This window comes from Pangasianodon hypophthalmus, chromosome 3, assembly GCF_027358585.1.
Source record: "Pangasianodon hypophthalmus isolate fPanHyp1 chromosome 3, fPanHyp1.pri, whole genome shotgun sequence".
Classification (NCBI taxonomy): Eukaryota; Metazoa; Chordata; class Actinopteri; order Siluriformes; family Pangasiidae; genus Pangasianodon; species Pangasianodon hypophthalmus.
This window is the reverse complement of record NC_069712.1, coordinates 2,224,056-2,240,000: the sequence shown is the minus strand read 5'-3', so window position 1 is coordinate 2,240,000 and position 15,945 is coordinate 2,224,056. Positions and strand designations below refer to the sequence as shown.

Genomic DNA, 15,945 nt, shown 5'->3' with positions numbered 1-15,945 from the left:
TTGCACTATTTGTCCATGTAGTACACAGTTATAGAAGGGAATTATTTATAATCGCACTATCTGGTGTCACCCAGATGAGGATGGGTTTCCTTCTGAGCCTGGTTCCTCTCAAGGTTTCTTCCTCATGTCGTCTCAGGGAGATTTTCCTCACCACCGTCACCTCTGGCTCGCTCATTAGGGATAAATTTATACATTTTAAACTTATATCCTGAATGTATTATTTCTGTAAAGCCGCTTTGTGACAATGTCCATTGTTAAAATTGAATTGAATTGAATTAAAAGTCTTACCTAGAGCTCATAGTTGTGTAGCATTCGACTTACCTTCGAAAGTGAGAGGTCAGGAATTGAGTCATTTTCGACCTCTGTGCAGTCGAGCTACAGAGTAGGAAAGAAACATGGCTGCCTGCATGTTCTTCTTTTCTTCTTAGCAACAAGCTAGCCAGGTAGCTGTGACACATATTTACCTCCTCAAAACAGTGAACTGTGGAGTCAGTGTTATAGATTTAACAAGCGAATATGTCTGTATGTTGATCGATCTAAAGCTAATACTTGTATATACAGTATAACATTTAAAAGTAAAGAAGTGCTACTTTGTTTACTGTGAGCAGCCATAGTGATTTGATGTCACTTGCTGAACTCAGGGTTGAGGAGACCATCCCGTGTTTATGAGTAGGAATTCCGAGTTGAGGGGGCGTTTTCAATGGTTTTCCTAGATGTTGGAAAGTTACTTGTTTTTAGTCGAATGGAGCATTAATTCTCACTACTTGGTGTGTGAAATAATCTCACAGCACCTCAAGCGTCTTTTCAAGCGTAGTCACGGCAAATGTCAAGAGGACTAAAGTTGGAAATCAAATTCAATGTTTGTCTCGGTGTCAGCGCTCGTTACACATTTGTAAGCATTATATTTTTCTAATACAGACTGAAGGCAAGAGGTTGTAACTGTGAACCTTGAGTCATGTCTGGGTATGAAAAAAAAAGAACATTAATGTAAAGATCAGGTCTTACAGTAATAATCTTGAAATGGCTAATCATTTTCTCCTGACTAACTTATTACACATAATAAATGAGACCAAAATTCTGTGGTGTTAAGATGCAGGCAGAAATGAGCTGCATATATCCACATATGTGAAAAGAGAATATCCAGATTTTCCTCAAGAATCAATTATTTGTACATTCCACAAAATGAACAAAAAATTGTCTTGTTTATATTAATGCACTTGATCTAATACGTTATCGTTTCTCCAGTAAGAGCTCACTCACAGGGATGCGTACAGCAGATGCTCCAAATAAACAGATTAAAAACTTTGTGTAATCACTGAAATGGTGAAGTTAAGTAAGGAGATGTTTATTTAACATTTATGGAAGGAGTCTCCAGTGTCAGCACTTTGTAACAGTCAGAGGTAAAGCTGTAACTTTAAGTTTTCTGACATCTTCAGTACAGAAGCGTTTATGCTTCTTTGCGGTTTCTTGGACTTTTTTTTTTGTCTTGAGAGAGAGAAAAGAGAGGCTGGTGAGAAAACGACTGTTTATAGCTGCTATAACAAAAGTGACAACAGGAACTAACCGGTTTCATGGACGGTCCATAACATTAAATGTAACTATAAATGGAGAAATTGTACTCATTGGCAAACTGCAGTGGTATAAGAGGAATAAAACACTTAAGTAAGTGATGTAATAGGAAAATAATCAACACCAAGGAGATAACAGTAACTCAGCCTCATGCTGTACTGCAGCACACCATGATTATTTTCCTATAACAGCATGCTCTGTTTAAAATTGATTTAATTTAAAAAAAGTTTTCTTATCAAAGAAAAATGTATAAACATTGACACATTTCATATTTTCATAAGTAAACTTTTATTTAATATTTTGATTCCAGTGTCAGCGCTTTGTAACAGACAGATTTAATGCTGTCCACTTTAAGGAAGTGATAACAGGGACTAAAGTATTTCAGTCATTCAACTACATTAAATATGTAAATCTAAAAGGATAAAAATATCAAAATGTTTTGTAATTTATTAAAAAGTGTAACCATGGTGAGTTGTTGTGGTAGAAGTGGAATGAAACACTCCAGAGTGTGCAGTTAATCTCTAACTGACCAATTGCTGATATCACACCACTCAAACTTTAAAAGAATATTCAGTTAAAACTCAGTGAAAGTGCGCAGATATAAAAAAGAAATGCTTACTGAGCTGCGGTATAACATATACAAACACATTTCCTGCCAATTTTTTTCCATTCTCAATAAAAAAATCTATGTACTGTACTTCTTTAATAAAACAGTAGACTCTAAAGGAAGACTTAAAGTGAAAAGCAGTCATACAATTTTAATATACAATCATATATACAATTTTGTATATACTGTATATTTAAATGTATATAAAGATAAAAGATACAAAACAGATATACAAAAACACAATCACTTTGACACACAATAACATGTAGGCTACATTTTGCATCATTTTAAAGACATTTTGATAAAGGCTCATGCTGGAATTTTGTTTCTAAGGCAGATATAAACAGTTAATGCCTATGTATGAACAGATTAGTGATCCTGTGAGAAATCTAAAATGAGGAAAATAGTAAAGATAACAGAGATCATTATATCAGTAGTCGCAGGTGTGTTATCTCTATTTCTAACATCATACGATGGTCACATGTATATAGAGATTTCTCAGTCTTTTAGATAAATCTCTCAGATATCTGCTCAGTATATTCAGATAAAAAACAAGAGTAAAGGTGCGCATATGTAACAGATTTAAGCAGAGTCAGTGGAAAGGGCTTTTCACACAGGACGCAATAAGAGAGGAGGAACGAGAACGTGGTTGCCCATCTGAAAAGTTCTCAACATTTCCAGCTTGGCTAGCAAATAGCAGCATAAAATGAGCGGAAGCAGAGAGAAACAGGCAGAATGATTTCAAGTGCCACTTGTTGCTATGTAGAGACTGCTACTGTTATCGCTTGTGGGCGTGGCCTGTCCAGCTTTTTTTTTTTTTAGCTCAGATAAGAAACTGCAGTAGCTAGATATAGTGTCTAAAGCTTTCTAGTTAAACACAAATTAAATAATGCACTAATCAGTGTGAAAATCGATTGTTCGATTTACACGTTATGTGCTCGGCTTTGTACTAGCTACATACTCAGATTAGATTAGCAAAGCGAGCTATCTGTACTAGCTACATACCCTCACCAGAGACACCAACAATCCCTGCTACTTCTTTTCAGGCTTTATTTTTCTTCATAATGTCTCTATACACATATAAACCACAGTTATATGTTTTCCTTCCATTTTTATGTCTAACGGTAAATGAGAACTATTTGCAGGAGCTAAAATTGTGAGCATGGAACTGAAGAAACGTTGCACCACATGCGCTGTAGGTTTGGTCTGAGGAGTCATTCGAGAAATCGTTTGCACATGTATGTAGAAAATGTATATAGAAAGAACGCTTGTTTGTTGCGTGCTAGTGTGAATGTATGGTTAAAACGCATTTTTAGTGTTAATTTAGTTTGTGTTACTTTTGTTCACCTGGTCAAATCCACTCTGAGCACTCGACTAGTGTGTAGTATTAATGTGTGACTTTTACATATTCCAAAAGCTTGGAAGCTCCACTAATTCTGTAAAAATAACAGGAAGTATGTTTTCAGAACATAATGGACAGGAATGTGTTTCTTAACAGTGAATAAAAGTGACTAAATGTTTACAGCAGTAATAATCTAAATCACTATATTACGATGTTTACATTCAATCTAATAAAAATATAATATATTATCTGACATGCCTCGAATAAAACAAAAAAGAGTGTGTCTTTGTTCAGTGTCTGCCATTTTATAAAAATGTTTTGGGTGTCAATAAACATGTTTTCTCTTCGTCCAATTTACATTCTCAGTGGGTCCACCAGGGGGCATTGCTGCACTAAAAATGGGCATGACACTATTGTGGCATTCGACTAAAACACGTAACTTGGCTTTCGGACATCAGGCTAGGAAAAACCAAAGAAATCATCCTCTCTACTCAAAATAACTACTCATAAACAAGGGACGGTCTTCTCACCCTCGAGTTCAGCAAGTGACATCAAATCAAGATGGCTGCTCACTGCATCAGCAGTAAACAAAGTAACACTTTTTTACCTTTAAATGAGTTATACTGTATATACAAGCATAAGCTTTAGATCGATCAACATACAGATACATTCGCTTGTTAAATCTATAACACTGACTCACTGTTTTGAGGAGGTAAATATACATCACTCATCACAGTTAGCTGGCTAGCTCGTTGATAACATAAATCAAACGAGGCATCCATGTTTTTTCCCCCACTTTGTAGCTCAAACTTACAAAAATGACGTAATTCCGACTTCCCACTTTTGTGTCGAATGTTGAATAAACCTTTTTGTGACCATGTTCATTAGTACAACAGTGTTTTGGTGTCACTAGTTTAAAAAAAATAAATAAAATGCACTACTTCCTAAACAAATTAGTAACCTTTTGATAAACAAAGTCATAGATTTTGACATTCAGGGAATAAAATCACAATATTGATATTTGAAAAAGGTGCTAATATTTCAAGAATAAACTTGTAATGGTCTTGTGGTGTTGCAGATCTCACACACTGCAAGTATTCAAGCACAAAATCTAACAAAAACAAACCAGACGTCTAACTGTTCCTGATTCTTTCTGATTCTTTCTGATTTTCCTAAAATGTTTTGTTTACTAGGCGCTTTAGGTGATGATTGTTCATAACAACAGCGTTACAGCCCAATATTTAATATTTCAGACTATTTAAAAGACATAGCATTGAAATAAATATTTTTATAATTAAATAAACAAACATTTAAATGTATACTTTGTGCAACATGTCATTATTTAACTTATTAATGAGTAAATAAAGTATTAATAATTAAATTATTTGTTAATTAAATGCCATAAATTAAATGTCCTTTTTTCATTGTATTATAATGTATTTATTGTCAATAATAATAATAATAATAATAATAATAATAATCATAAATTTAAATTTAATATACTGTACACTGAAATATTCCTTAATAGTTTTGATTGATAAAAAAATCTTTTAAGGAGTTTTAATTTGTGAACGCGGCTGAACCTGTGGGAGTTGTGTTAGCGGTCAATGCTAACTGGAATTAAAATGTAATTCTAGTCTTAGGAAGTCTTTTCTAAGTAATTTATCAACACATCTGAGGTAAATGTTGATATTTCTGATAATTCTGTATGTTTTCTACACTCACTGCACCTTTACAATAACTAAGATTTTGTAAGTATAAAAGATTTTACTCGCTAGCCTCAGTGATTAGCTAGCTAGGTTATGCGTGGCGTCCATATTTCCCAGTTGCCTAGCAACAGTGTTCTCGCGTCAAGGAAACAGGAACCGTCCTAAACATGACTTTTTGATATGTTAGCTACATGAACATTTATATATAACCAAAAAATAAATAAATGATGTAAATTTGGTGACAGTTAGGGCGTATAGGCATCCTGGACGCTAGGGAAAGGCGATTTAAACTTATATATCACGATATTTTGCAGACGGTATCTATGTTGTATGACTATAACACGTCAAACAACAAAGGAATAAAATAAATAAGTATTACTGATATTTGAAATAAAAATTTAAATGCCCTTTAAGTTAATAAACTATACAATATCCTCCTGATTTATACTACAAAAGCTGAGCCAAAAGCTGGAAAGCTCATATTTTGTAATGTGATAATGTGTTTTGTCCAGTAGAGGGCGACAAAATATAGAAATTAAATCTGAATAAAGTAAATAATAATAAAACTGCCTTCACCATCACTGTTATTAGTCATGTGGGTCTGTGGAAATGTTGTGTTACTTTACTAAAGTGGTTCAACTGTGGTTTATATGTATATGTTTTAAACCCTTCCTCTCTCTCTCTCTCTCTCTCTCATTACATTATTTCTCTATATCTGTCTGTCTGTCTCTTCCTCTCTCTCTCTCTCTCTCCCTAATACACACACTTGGTAGATGTTTATTTGCGTAGTTTGCGTGCCTCCATCCTTCTTGTTTCTCTTCTCGTTCTCACTGGTTTCTTGGCCGTGAGAGCAGGCAAGGTCTGGAGAGTTTCAGCTGTCTTGTTGGACCAGTACACAAGATCCTGCAGAACCTGGAGGATCCACTTCTTCAGAGCAAACGCTTCACTATCCACCAAGTCCTTTGCCTAACACACACACACACACACACACAGTTTACATATCGGACTTTGTCAAATTAAATTAAATGTATTTTCATTTCAGAATGTCTCTGATGTCATTTCCTCATAGCATTACATAATCATCCTGAAATTATATAAAGCAGACCCAAGAGTTTGTTTATTGTTTAACAATGCTTCATGCTACAAGGTTTTCGAAGAGGGCAAAGTCAGATTTTCTCATGAAAAAGTAATAATAATAATAATAATAATAATAATATATGTACGCTAAAGTTAAAAATCTTTTATGGTTATTTCCTTGTGTCTACACATGATTATTATTTTATTCATCTATTTATATTTGTGACAGGTTTATGAATGCATATTAAAAACAACAGGAAAAAATCAATTAGCTATATGCAATATATTTGTTTGTTAAATATTTTTATAAATATGTTAATAAGCATTTTATACTCAACTGAATGCAATGTTAAGGAAATAAATTAATGGACAAAAATGTATTTAATTAGTATACCCTGATGAAATGAGATAAAAATGTAAATGTAAATTTATTTATAAAGCTATATTAAACATACATGAATAAATATATGATATAATATGTAATAAATAAATTGTAGTATTTTTCAAAGTACCTCAGCGTCACACCTCTTTCCCCCCACCAGGAGGCGCTCTGTGCTCAGCACCAGGTGTTCCAGTCGCTCTCTCACAGTTTTTCGCTGTTTTGTGTACTCATCCTCAGGTGTGTCAGGGAAGATGGCATCCTCGCGGGTTATGGCCTGGTCCAGCAGACGGAGACACGCTCGGAGAGCTGCGTGCAGGAAGCAGATTTTCTCAGAGGGTGAGAGTTGAGATGTTAGCGGAGGGATGGACACCAACTGTGACCCGGATACAGAGTTAGACGGCAGAGATTCCCGAGTAGTCTGGAACAGGAGGAAGAACAATGCAGAGCGGATGAGATCAACTGCCAAATCACCATTCAGAAAGAGTTCAGTAGTTAATTTTTCCATTGCCCTACTGAGGCAGTAAATCCAGATGCCCTTACTTGGGCATAAAACTTACATCACACTTCCTTGGGCTATATCACCCAATCCCAGAGTTCAATTTTATCTCATTTAAATTTTCTATATACTCAATGTTTTATAATCCCAGTGTTTACAGTCCCAGTAATTTATAATCCCAGCGTTTTACAATACAAACATCTGTAATCCCAGTAATTTATAATCCCAGTGTTCTAATGCCACTGTCCTATTCTAGTGTTTCATAATCCCTGTTTTAGAACCCCAGTGTTTAATATCTCAGTCAATCCCAGTGCAATCCCAGTGTTTCATAATCCCAGTGTTTTATAATCCCAATTTCTTTAATCCCAATGTCTTTAATCCCAATGTTTTTCATTTCAGTTCTTTATAGTCTCAGTGTTTTTAATCCCAGTGTCCTAATCCCAGTGTTTATGGCAAATAAAATGATTCTGATCCTTAATCCCAGTGTTTTATAATCCAAGTGTTTTATATTTCCAGTATCTTAATCCCAGTGATTAAAATGCCAGTGTCTTAATGCAAGTTCTTATAATCCCTGTGCTTTAACCTTAGTGTCTTTACCCCAGTGTTTATAATCCCAGTGTTTTAACCCCAGTGTTTATAATCCCTGTGTTTTAACCCAAATATTTTATAATTCTAGTGTTTCATAATCCCAGTGCCTTAATCCAAGTGTTTTGTAATCCCAGTCTTTTATAATCCCAGTGTTTTACAATACCAACATATGTAATCCCAGTGTTTATAATTTTAGTCTCCTAATGCCACTGTCATAATCCCAGTGTTTCATAATCCCCTTTTTATAATCCCCGTGTTTATAATCTCAGTATTTTATAATCCCAGTGCCTTAATCCAAGTGTTTTATAACCCGAGTCTTTTATAATCCCGGTGTTTCCAGGTTTCTGTGTATCCTGGGCACTATATTCCAAAGGCCCTATGCTTGCTAGTGCACCTACACCTAGTGTACCTTGCAACCTACAGTTTCCAAAGTCCTTTGTTTCCAAAGCCCTTCTTTACCAGGTTCCTTTGTTCACAGGTTTCAATGTTCCCTGCAAAGGGCCCTGTGTTGCCAATGAAATATGTACCCGGAACTTTATTTTCTCATTATCCTATCTCGGGATATTATCTTTCCAGGGACTAATGTTTTTTTCACTGGAAATTTCAGGAGATCAGCCCTATGTACATGGGGTCTTACATTCCCAGGGTCCAATTCTCCCAGTGCCCTCTGTTCCAGTTGTCCTGTAATTAAAGGCTAATACGTTCCAGGGATCCTATATTTCTAGGTTCTGCGTTCCCAGAGCCATGTGTTCCATATGTTTATCAGTGTACTACTTTTCCAGGACCCTCATTCCCAGAGTCATATGTTAGTTGGGGATGCAGTATATCTTTAAGGCCCTATGTTCCCAAAGTTTTCTACACCTCTGACTGTTAACAGTGTAATCTAGTACACCAGTAACAATACATTCTCAGAATTATTTAATAAGAAAATAGAGAGCATAAGGGTTACAAGCCATCAACACTTTATTATATACCATCTTTAAATCATGGTAACCCAGAAGTCTTCATAACTCAAGAATAGTCTCAATGAATTTGGTCGTATTGTGTGTAACAAGCTCTGTCCTTGATGCTGTCCTCTAGACCATCCACTTGTGTCCATGACTCATCAGCAAGTTCATTTTAAAAGTATGAGCAGTAATTAAAAGCTTTTATTGAACCTAATAAATCTGTCACTCATTTTAGGTTTTTAAAGGGCAGCCATTGTTAAGCCACTCCTTAAGAAACCACATGTTGATTCCAATCTTTATGATTACTATCCAAACTTTAATATGCCATTACAAATCAAAGATTCTGTAGACAGTTCTCACCCAACCACTCTGTCCTTCTCTAAATGGTAATACCAAGCGTGATGTAATCCAACCTGATTTCATCACAGTAGAAAAGCAGTGCTTCTGGGTAAAGTCCAGATTGTGATTATTATTCTGGTTTGGTTCTGCTATGCCTATCTATGATAGGCTTGAAGGCACAGTTTTACAGAAATACAGACAAGGTTTAGATGTTACTTGACAGACTGACACCATTTAGTGCTGATGGAGAGTCTCAGAGTATAAGAAGTATAACATGGCATACCACAAGGTTCTGTTTTGGGTCCCATATTAATTTCCCTTTATATCCAGTTTCTTGGATAATCATTGATTTTGCAAACATGTTGCTTTTCATTTCTAGGCAGATGATACACAATAATGCTCATCATTTTGGCCAGATTCATACTTCTGATTTGTGATAAAAACAGAAATAATGATTTTGGAGATTTAGTTCACTGATTATTCCATGAAACCACACGCTACAGTTAAGAAAGTTGATGAAACCCTTGACGACGGTTTCTAAATCTCTAACACTGTCTTACAGGACAGTGAGGAACTAGTTCATGCCTTTATAACCTCTAGATTGGACTATTATACCATGTTGCTGGCTGCTTCCTTAAAGGAAACCTCCATCCCAAATCACTTTAAATATTTACTCTCACCATCCACTTTATTATCAACCTGTACACCTGCACATTCATGCAGTTATCTAATCAGCCAAACGCGGTAGCAGCTCAATGCAAAAATCATGCAGATACAGGTCAAGAGCTTCGGTTAATGTTCAAATCAAACATCAGAATGAGGAAAATGTGATCTCAGTGACTTTGATGACTCAGTGAATCAGTGACTGGGATTTTCACACACAATAGTCTCTAGAGTTTACACAGAATGGTGCGAAAAACAAAAAACAGTTCTGTGTGTGGAAATACCTTGTTGATAAGAGAGATCAGAGGAAAATGGCCAGATTGGTTCGAGCTGCCAGGAAGGATATAGTAACTTATATAATCACTCTTTACAACCGTGGTGAGCAGAAAATCACCTCAGCATGCACAACACATTGAAACTTGAGGTGGATGAACTACAACAGAGGAAGACCACATCAGGTTCCTCTCCTGTCATCCAAGAACAGGAATCTGAGGCTCTCATAGGCACAGACTCACCCATGCTGGACAGTTTGGTCCAAAGGAGAAAGAAAAAGAAATCACATGGTCTTTTTCCAGTCTTCTACTGTCCAGTTTCTGTGAGTCTGTGCCCACGATTTCAAACATAAGTGATAATGGTCAGGTTTTGTTCTTATCTCCTACAAAAAAAAATGAAAGCGCAAGAGCTTCTTTCCTCACTCACTTTCAATTTTCCAGTGAAGTTCAACATCAAATTAATGAGAATTTAGTGGAGACGTTGGAGTAAATGTTGGCCTCAAAGTCCCAGAATGCAATGCAGCTGTATTTTTGCTGAGTTATGGAAGAGGCTACTTAGTCAGCTACGAGATAATGAGTGTGATGGCGGTGACGGTGGTATTAGCCTTAAAGGTGAAGCGTTGGTCTGTGTGAGCAGAGTGTACAGATGAGGAGGTGAGAGTGCTGGACAGACTGAAGGGCTAAAGCGCCGCTGCATCACTCTCAGTAGGTAGAGATGAAGCGAGGGATAAATTCCACGCCACCGCTATCAGCAGGTAGTCGCACAGCATTGTGGGTAATGCAGAAAATTTTTTTTATTATTAAATACATTGGACATGGCTGAAGATCATATGTTATTATACAGATTAATATGCAAATGGTTCAGGGTGGATTTTACCTTTAGGGAGCTTCAAGTTGTTCAGAAAGCAGCATACTGAGCGCACATCTAAGTTCCCAAGATCTTCTTAATGAAAATATTCTGCTTATTTCCACTTTAAGAGGCATGAGTAAGCAGTTTCTGAGCAATACACACAACTCGGTCCAGGGCGATTATGGAAAGCTAGGAAGTGTGGCATGAGATAAGTCACTGATTAAGAATTTAGAGCCTCTTGTTCAGGGGCCTGGTTACAAACACACACACACACACACACACACACACACACAAACCCAAAAGCATGAACCATTTGTTTTAAGTAGAATAGACTGCTGAATGCACACTGCACTTTAGAAGAGTGGAAATTGCCAAATCTAATCTTTACTGTTGTAACTGTTAAATTAAGCATGAGAGAGAAAGCCAAAGAGATGTACTGCTTTATTCTTCATGTCTGGACTGGAACAGGCGTATAAAATGTGTGTGTGTGTGTGTGTGTGTGTGTACACCTTTTTTTCACAGTCAGATTGTTGTAATTCCAAACTGCTCCTACGCTCCAGGCTTGTATCCTGTGTAACCCTGACACTTTGGCATTTGGGTAACGGGAACAGGGGAGTGGTTTGATCAGCAATTTGGCATGTAACCGTAAACAGATTTGATTACAGCAACCGCGGCCTTCTGGAGCAGAACCGGGTGAATATGTGAGCCAAAGATCGAGTGGGTTGTGGAGAGATGATGTGCAGAATGAAGCTCCTTATTTTCCTTGTGTTTACTGTGTTCGTTGTGTCCACACACACACACATTCAACACACGCCATTTATTCATTCATTCCTCCTGCGCAACAACATTCCCCCGAGAACGATTGCTACACACTGTGATATGATGACTCCCGATACATTCAGGGGCCGTGACCAGGGTCGACATTTTAGTGAGGCCCACATTGCAGAAATGTGTCTTGGGTAATATCTGACAATACTGACGTTGTATTCTCCATCATCTTTAATTTCTGTTATTTTATCATTTCATTCTTCTTCTGACTCCAATTACAGCAGAGATATTCTGCTAAAATTCCCACTACAAAGGTCCAGTTGCATAAAATTCCTTACATACAAATGTCCAAATAAGCACCTAACATGCCTGAAGGTGAACCTTTTAATGCTTAACCACTACAGATTAGTTCGTGGGTATAAGTAAAACACTTTGAAGTGGTTATGTTTTGTTTCGCAGTGTCGCTTCATGTTACAGCTTTTGACTAGCGCCATGAACAGATCTATTTACAATTTGACGCAGGGAGAATAAACACATACTTCATTGTCCAATCATCTTTAAACATTCTGTTTTCAGCAACAAGGTTTTTCTTTTTAAATTAAAGCCACATTTGTTGGTTTGCTAATCAAACTCGGAGAGGATAAATAAAAATAGAAATCTGTGAAAACTCCGTCCTTTCTGAGCTAATGTCTCTAGCCGTGTAGCTAGTCTCTGGTCCAGTGAGCTACTCTTCAGCTAAATAATTTACCACAACAGAGGAGTTAATACACAAGCTGTGCTGGTTCATGTTTAGAAAACTAGAGTTATTGAACTACAGCCAGTTTTTTTTTTTTTATAAGTTTATCTGCTCTGCTACAGTACTTGATTCGGTTGGCTAAAATACTTTGCTGTATCTGCATCCAAATCTCAGTCCACCAGTTAACGATCTCTTAGTGAGACTGTTTAATTTTTATTGAATTTTGGTTTACAAGAATAATTTATGTGTTTACTTCTGAATTACGTTGCACGATACTCTGACATCAACACAATAGCTAATCATGCTCGTTGTGTGTTATTAATGAGTAATGTTACACAATGCGACAGCTTACAATGGAACTAATATTGACTGTTTATTTATAGCCAACTAGCAAGATGATTTGGCTAGCGTCACGGTTACGCCAACTGCGGCACAGGGCTACGATTCCCATCAGCCACTGCACCTCACCAGATCACGCCACATGACTGTTCACACCTGATTCCCATTTTGGTTTAATGAGCACAGGTATTTAAGTCACGTCTTGCGCTTCACACTTTGTCTAGTTTTGTCTTCCGTTGCTGTTATATGGTCCGTTATGTTGCTTAGTTCTTGTGTTTCTTTATGAATCAAATTTCTAGTTCAGGTTTGTGAGTTTCTAAGTCTACAGTGTTTGGATCGTGTGTTTGTTTTCATTAGATTCAAATCTGCACTTGCATCCGCCTACGCCCTCTTTACATGACAGCTAGCAACGTTATGAGTAATTGAAATAAAAAGAAATAAATAAAAAAGTAAGGTTTGCATCGTACAATCCGTCAACTGCCACTGCAATCTCTCACAATTATAGCAAAGCTCTGTATGTCATTTATGAATCGATAATACATTACGCGCAATAATGCACATCTCTCATCAAGAAAAAAAAAAAAAAATCTTCTAGCATAGCACCTCAAGAGAGCTAAACACATACACAGATGGTCTATACGCAAACTTTAAGCTGAATTTGAGAACAAATTCAAGAACAAATCCTCACAGCTGGTCCTTGAATTGAGGTTTTATCATACAGTAGGCTACATTTTGACACTCTATCATTATCATCCTGTCATTAACACAAACGCGAAACTTCTGATCTCATACTTCGATGATTTTCCAGCTACATCTGTAAGAAAAATATTCTTTAAGGTGCCAATTGTTTGCGGCTACATCCATGAAAAGGTTGTAGTACCATAAACCTGAGCTTGCTTTGGATTGTCTGGCTTTAATAATAATAATAAAACTAGCTCTAACTAACAATATTCGTCTATATGAAAAGGCTGTATCTGTAACTGCATTCGGATTTAAACGTGAAGTGGGCGTGGCCTAAACTGGAAGGATTTTTTTTCTTTTCTTTTGTTCTTTCTTTCTTTCAATCAAATATGAACCCTACCACTCTGCCTTGGAAACACTGACTAAGACAGGGAGAAGGTGAAGAAGGCTAACACAGGCTTCGTCTGAGACTGGGAAGAAGAAACACCCTGAGAGATATCCACCCTTTTCCCCTCCGATATGGCTGTGGCATTTCTGAGATTCGAACTCGCAATCTCCAGACGACAGGACGAACATAAAACAAGCGTGATCCCAAGTTGGTTCTTTTCCCAAAATGTAAACAAAGCAGTAGCCTAATTTAAACCACAGTGACCCTGACCAGGCGGTTACTAAGGATGAATGAATGAATGAATGAATGAATGCTGTAGATATTTGTTAACGAGCTTTATCTTTGTTTGTCCCGTGATGTTCATATCTGACCATTTCTGTCAATCTCTCTAAAAATAACCCAAATAATTCGCCTCCAAATCATATCTGTATAGAACATGTTATCTGTTCATTATGAATAACGTATTTATATTCAGTTACATCCCTACTGTATGATCAAAGAGGGATTTTCACACACTCACAGGATATAATAATACAAACACAATAGTTTGTTCCAATTTTACATTCTGTGATATCAGTATTAAAACTATCACCAGTATAGTGAAAACACAAACTAACTGATATCGTGTAGCCGTAAACAGTGCTGAATGAACTCTTACAGTGTGTATATGAGAAGTGTATGTGTGTAAAAGTACTGTTGCAGATATAAGTGTCTTCACACACTCATTTCCACTGTTACTTCTGTGTAATTCAGGAATAATAGTGTGTTTAAAAGAGGACTTACGTATAACTCCAGTAACTGGGTGCAGTCCTTATGCAGCAGCCTGGCCAGAGCCACAGTTTTTTCCTTCAAATCCATTCACTTTCACTCACTGAAACTCCCTCTGGGGGTTTAAAAGAAGTTCAGGTTAGGTTTTTAGGTGAAGTTAGAGGTTTTAAAGCATCTTTAAACAAGATTTCTTACTGTTTTGTGAACGCAGCTTGTCTGTCTCACGCAGCTGAGATACTTTCCTACACTTCCAGGTCCATTCATTAAATTACAGTGTGCTTTAAAGAAGTGTGCAGCTGCTCCACCCCGTCTCTCTCTTTCTCTCTCTCTCTCTCTCTCTCTCTCTCTCTTACTCCCTCCCTCCCTCCTTCCCTCCCGCTCTCTCTTTCTCTCTCTCTCTGTCTCCCTCTCCCTCCCTCTCTCTCTCTCTTTCTCTCTCTCTCTCTCTCTCTCTCTCTCTGTCTCCCTCTCCCTCCCTCTCTCTCTCTCTTTCTCTCTCTCTCACTCTGTCTCCCTCTCCCTCCCTCCCTCTCTCTGTTTCTCTCTCTCTCTCTCTCTCTCTCACATGCCTGGAATTTTTAAAGGGCACAGCAGAGAACAGAATGAGGACCGGAAGCAGAAACAAAACTCCACTGGGACTAAGGAATTCACGCTCGTGCACCTCGACCCTTGGTTGCTCGGCAACACTGCACTCACATTGAACCTGTTGTATTATGAATATTCTTGAGTATACCTTAAATAACAAGATTTTTCAAAGTGAATTGAAAAAAATATCCAACCTTCAAAACTGCTAATTACCTAACTTGTTGAATCAAGTGTGCTGGGAGCAGGGTCAGGAACGTGTATGCTAGAGATACACTATATAGCCAAAAGTATGTGCACCCCTGACCATCACAGCCATATGAGGTTCTTCTCTAAACCATTCCAACAAACTCAGAAGCACAGAATTGTATAGAACGTCTCTGTGTGCTGTAGAATTACAGTTTCTCTTCACTGGAACTAAGAGACTCAAACCTGTTCCAGCATGACAATGCCCCTGTGCACAAAGCGAGCTCCATGAAGACATGGTGTGTGAAGGTTGGAGTGGAAGAACTCGAGTGTCCTGCACAGAGCCCTGACCTCAACCCCACTGAACACCTTTGGGATGAACTGGAACTGGAGACTCCTTACCCAACATCAGTGCCTGATCTCACTAACGCTCTTGTTGCTGAATGAACACAAATCCCCACAGCCACGCTCCAACATCTAGTGGAAAGACTTCGCAGAAGAGTGGAGCTTATTATAACAGCAAACACAGAGGGAATAAATCTGGAGTGAGACGCTCAACAAGCACATATGGGTGTGATGGTCAGGGGTGCACATACTTTTGGCCATTTACTGTATGCATTTGATCCTGCCCCACTCGCTTTAAGTATATATTGACA

The 15,945-nt window shown here is 37.4% G+C and overlaps 1 protein-coding gene across 1 annotated transcript; it reads right to left on the bottom strand.

Moving 5' to 3' along the window:
• Window positions 1–2,301: 2,301 nt before the first annotated feature.
• Window positions 2,302–14,855, bottom strand: cntf (ciliary neurotrophic factor). The gene is made up of 4 exons (XM_034302869.2): window positions 14,717–14,855; window positions 14,537–14,636; window positions 6,817–7,104; window positions 2,302–6,193 (listed from the first exon to the last, which is right to left on the bottom strand). Exons 2-4 carry the CDS (start codon window positions 14,609–14,611, stop codon window positions 6,005–6,007), a joined length of 552 nt encoding a protein of 183 aa, XP_034158760.1. The 5' UTR covers window positions 14,612–14,636; window positions 14,717–14,855; the 3' UTR covers window positions 2,302–6,004.
• Between the last annotated feature and the right edge of the window lie 1,090 nt (window positions 14,856–15,945).

Coding starts and splice junctions, on each gene's coding strand:
- cntf (XM_034302869.2), bottom strand. CDS start 14,611: ATGGATTTGAAGGAAAAAACTGTGGCTCTGGCCAGGCTGCTGCATAAG. Junction 7,105..14,536: donor CCCAGTTACTGGAGTTATAC/GTAAGTCCTCTT, acceptor CTCCTGTTCCAG/ACTACTCGGGAATCTCTGCC. Junction 6,194..6,816: donor GAAAGAGGTGTGACGCTGAG/GTACTTTGAAAA, acceptor TGTGTGTGTTAG/GCAAAGGACTTGGTGGATAG.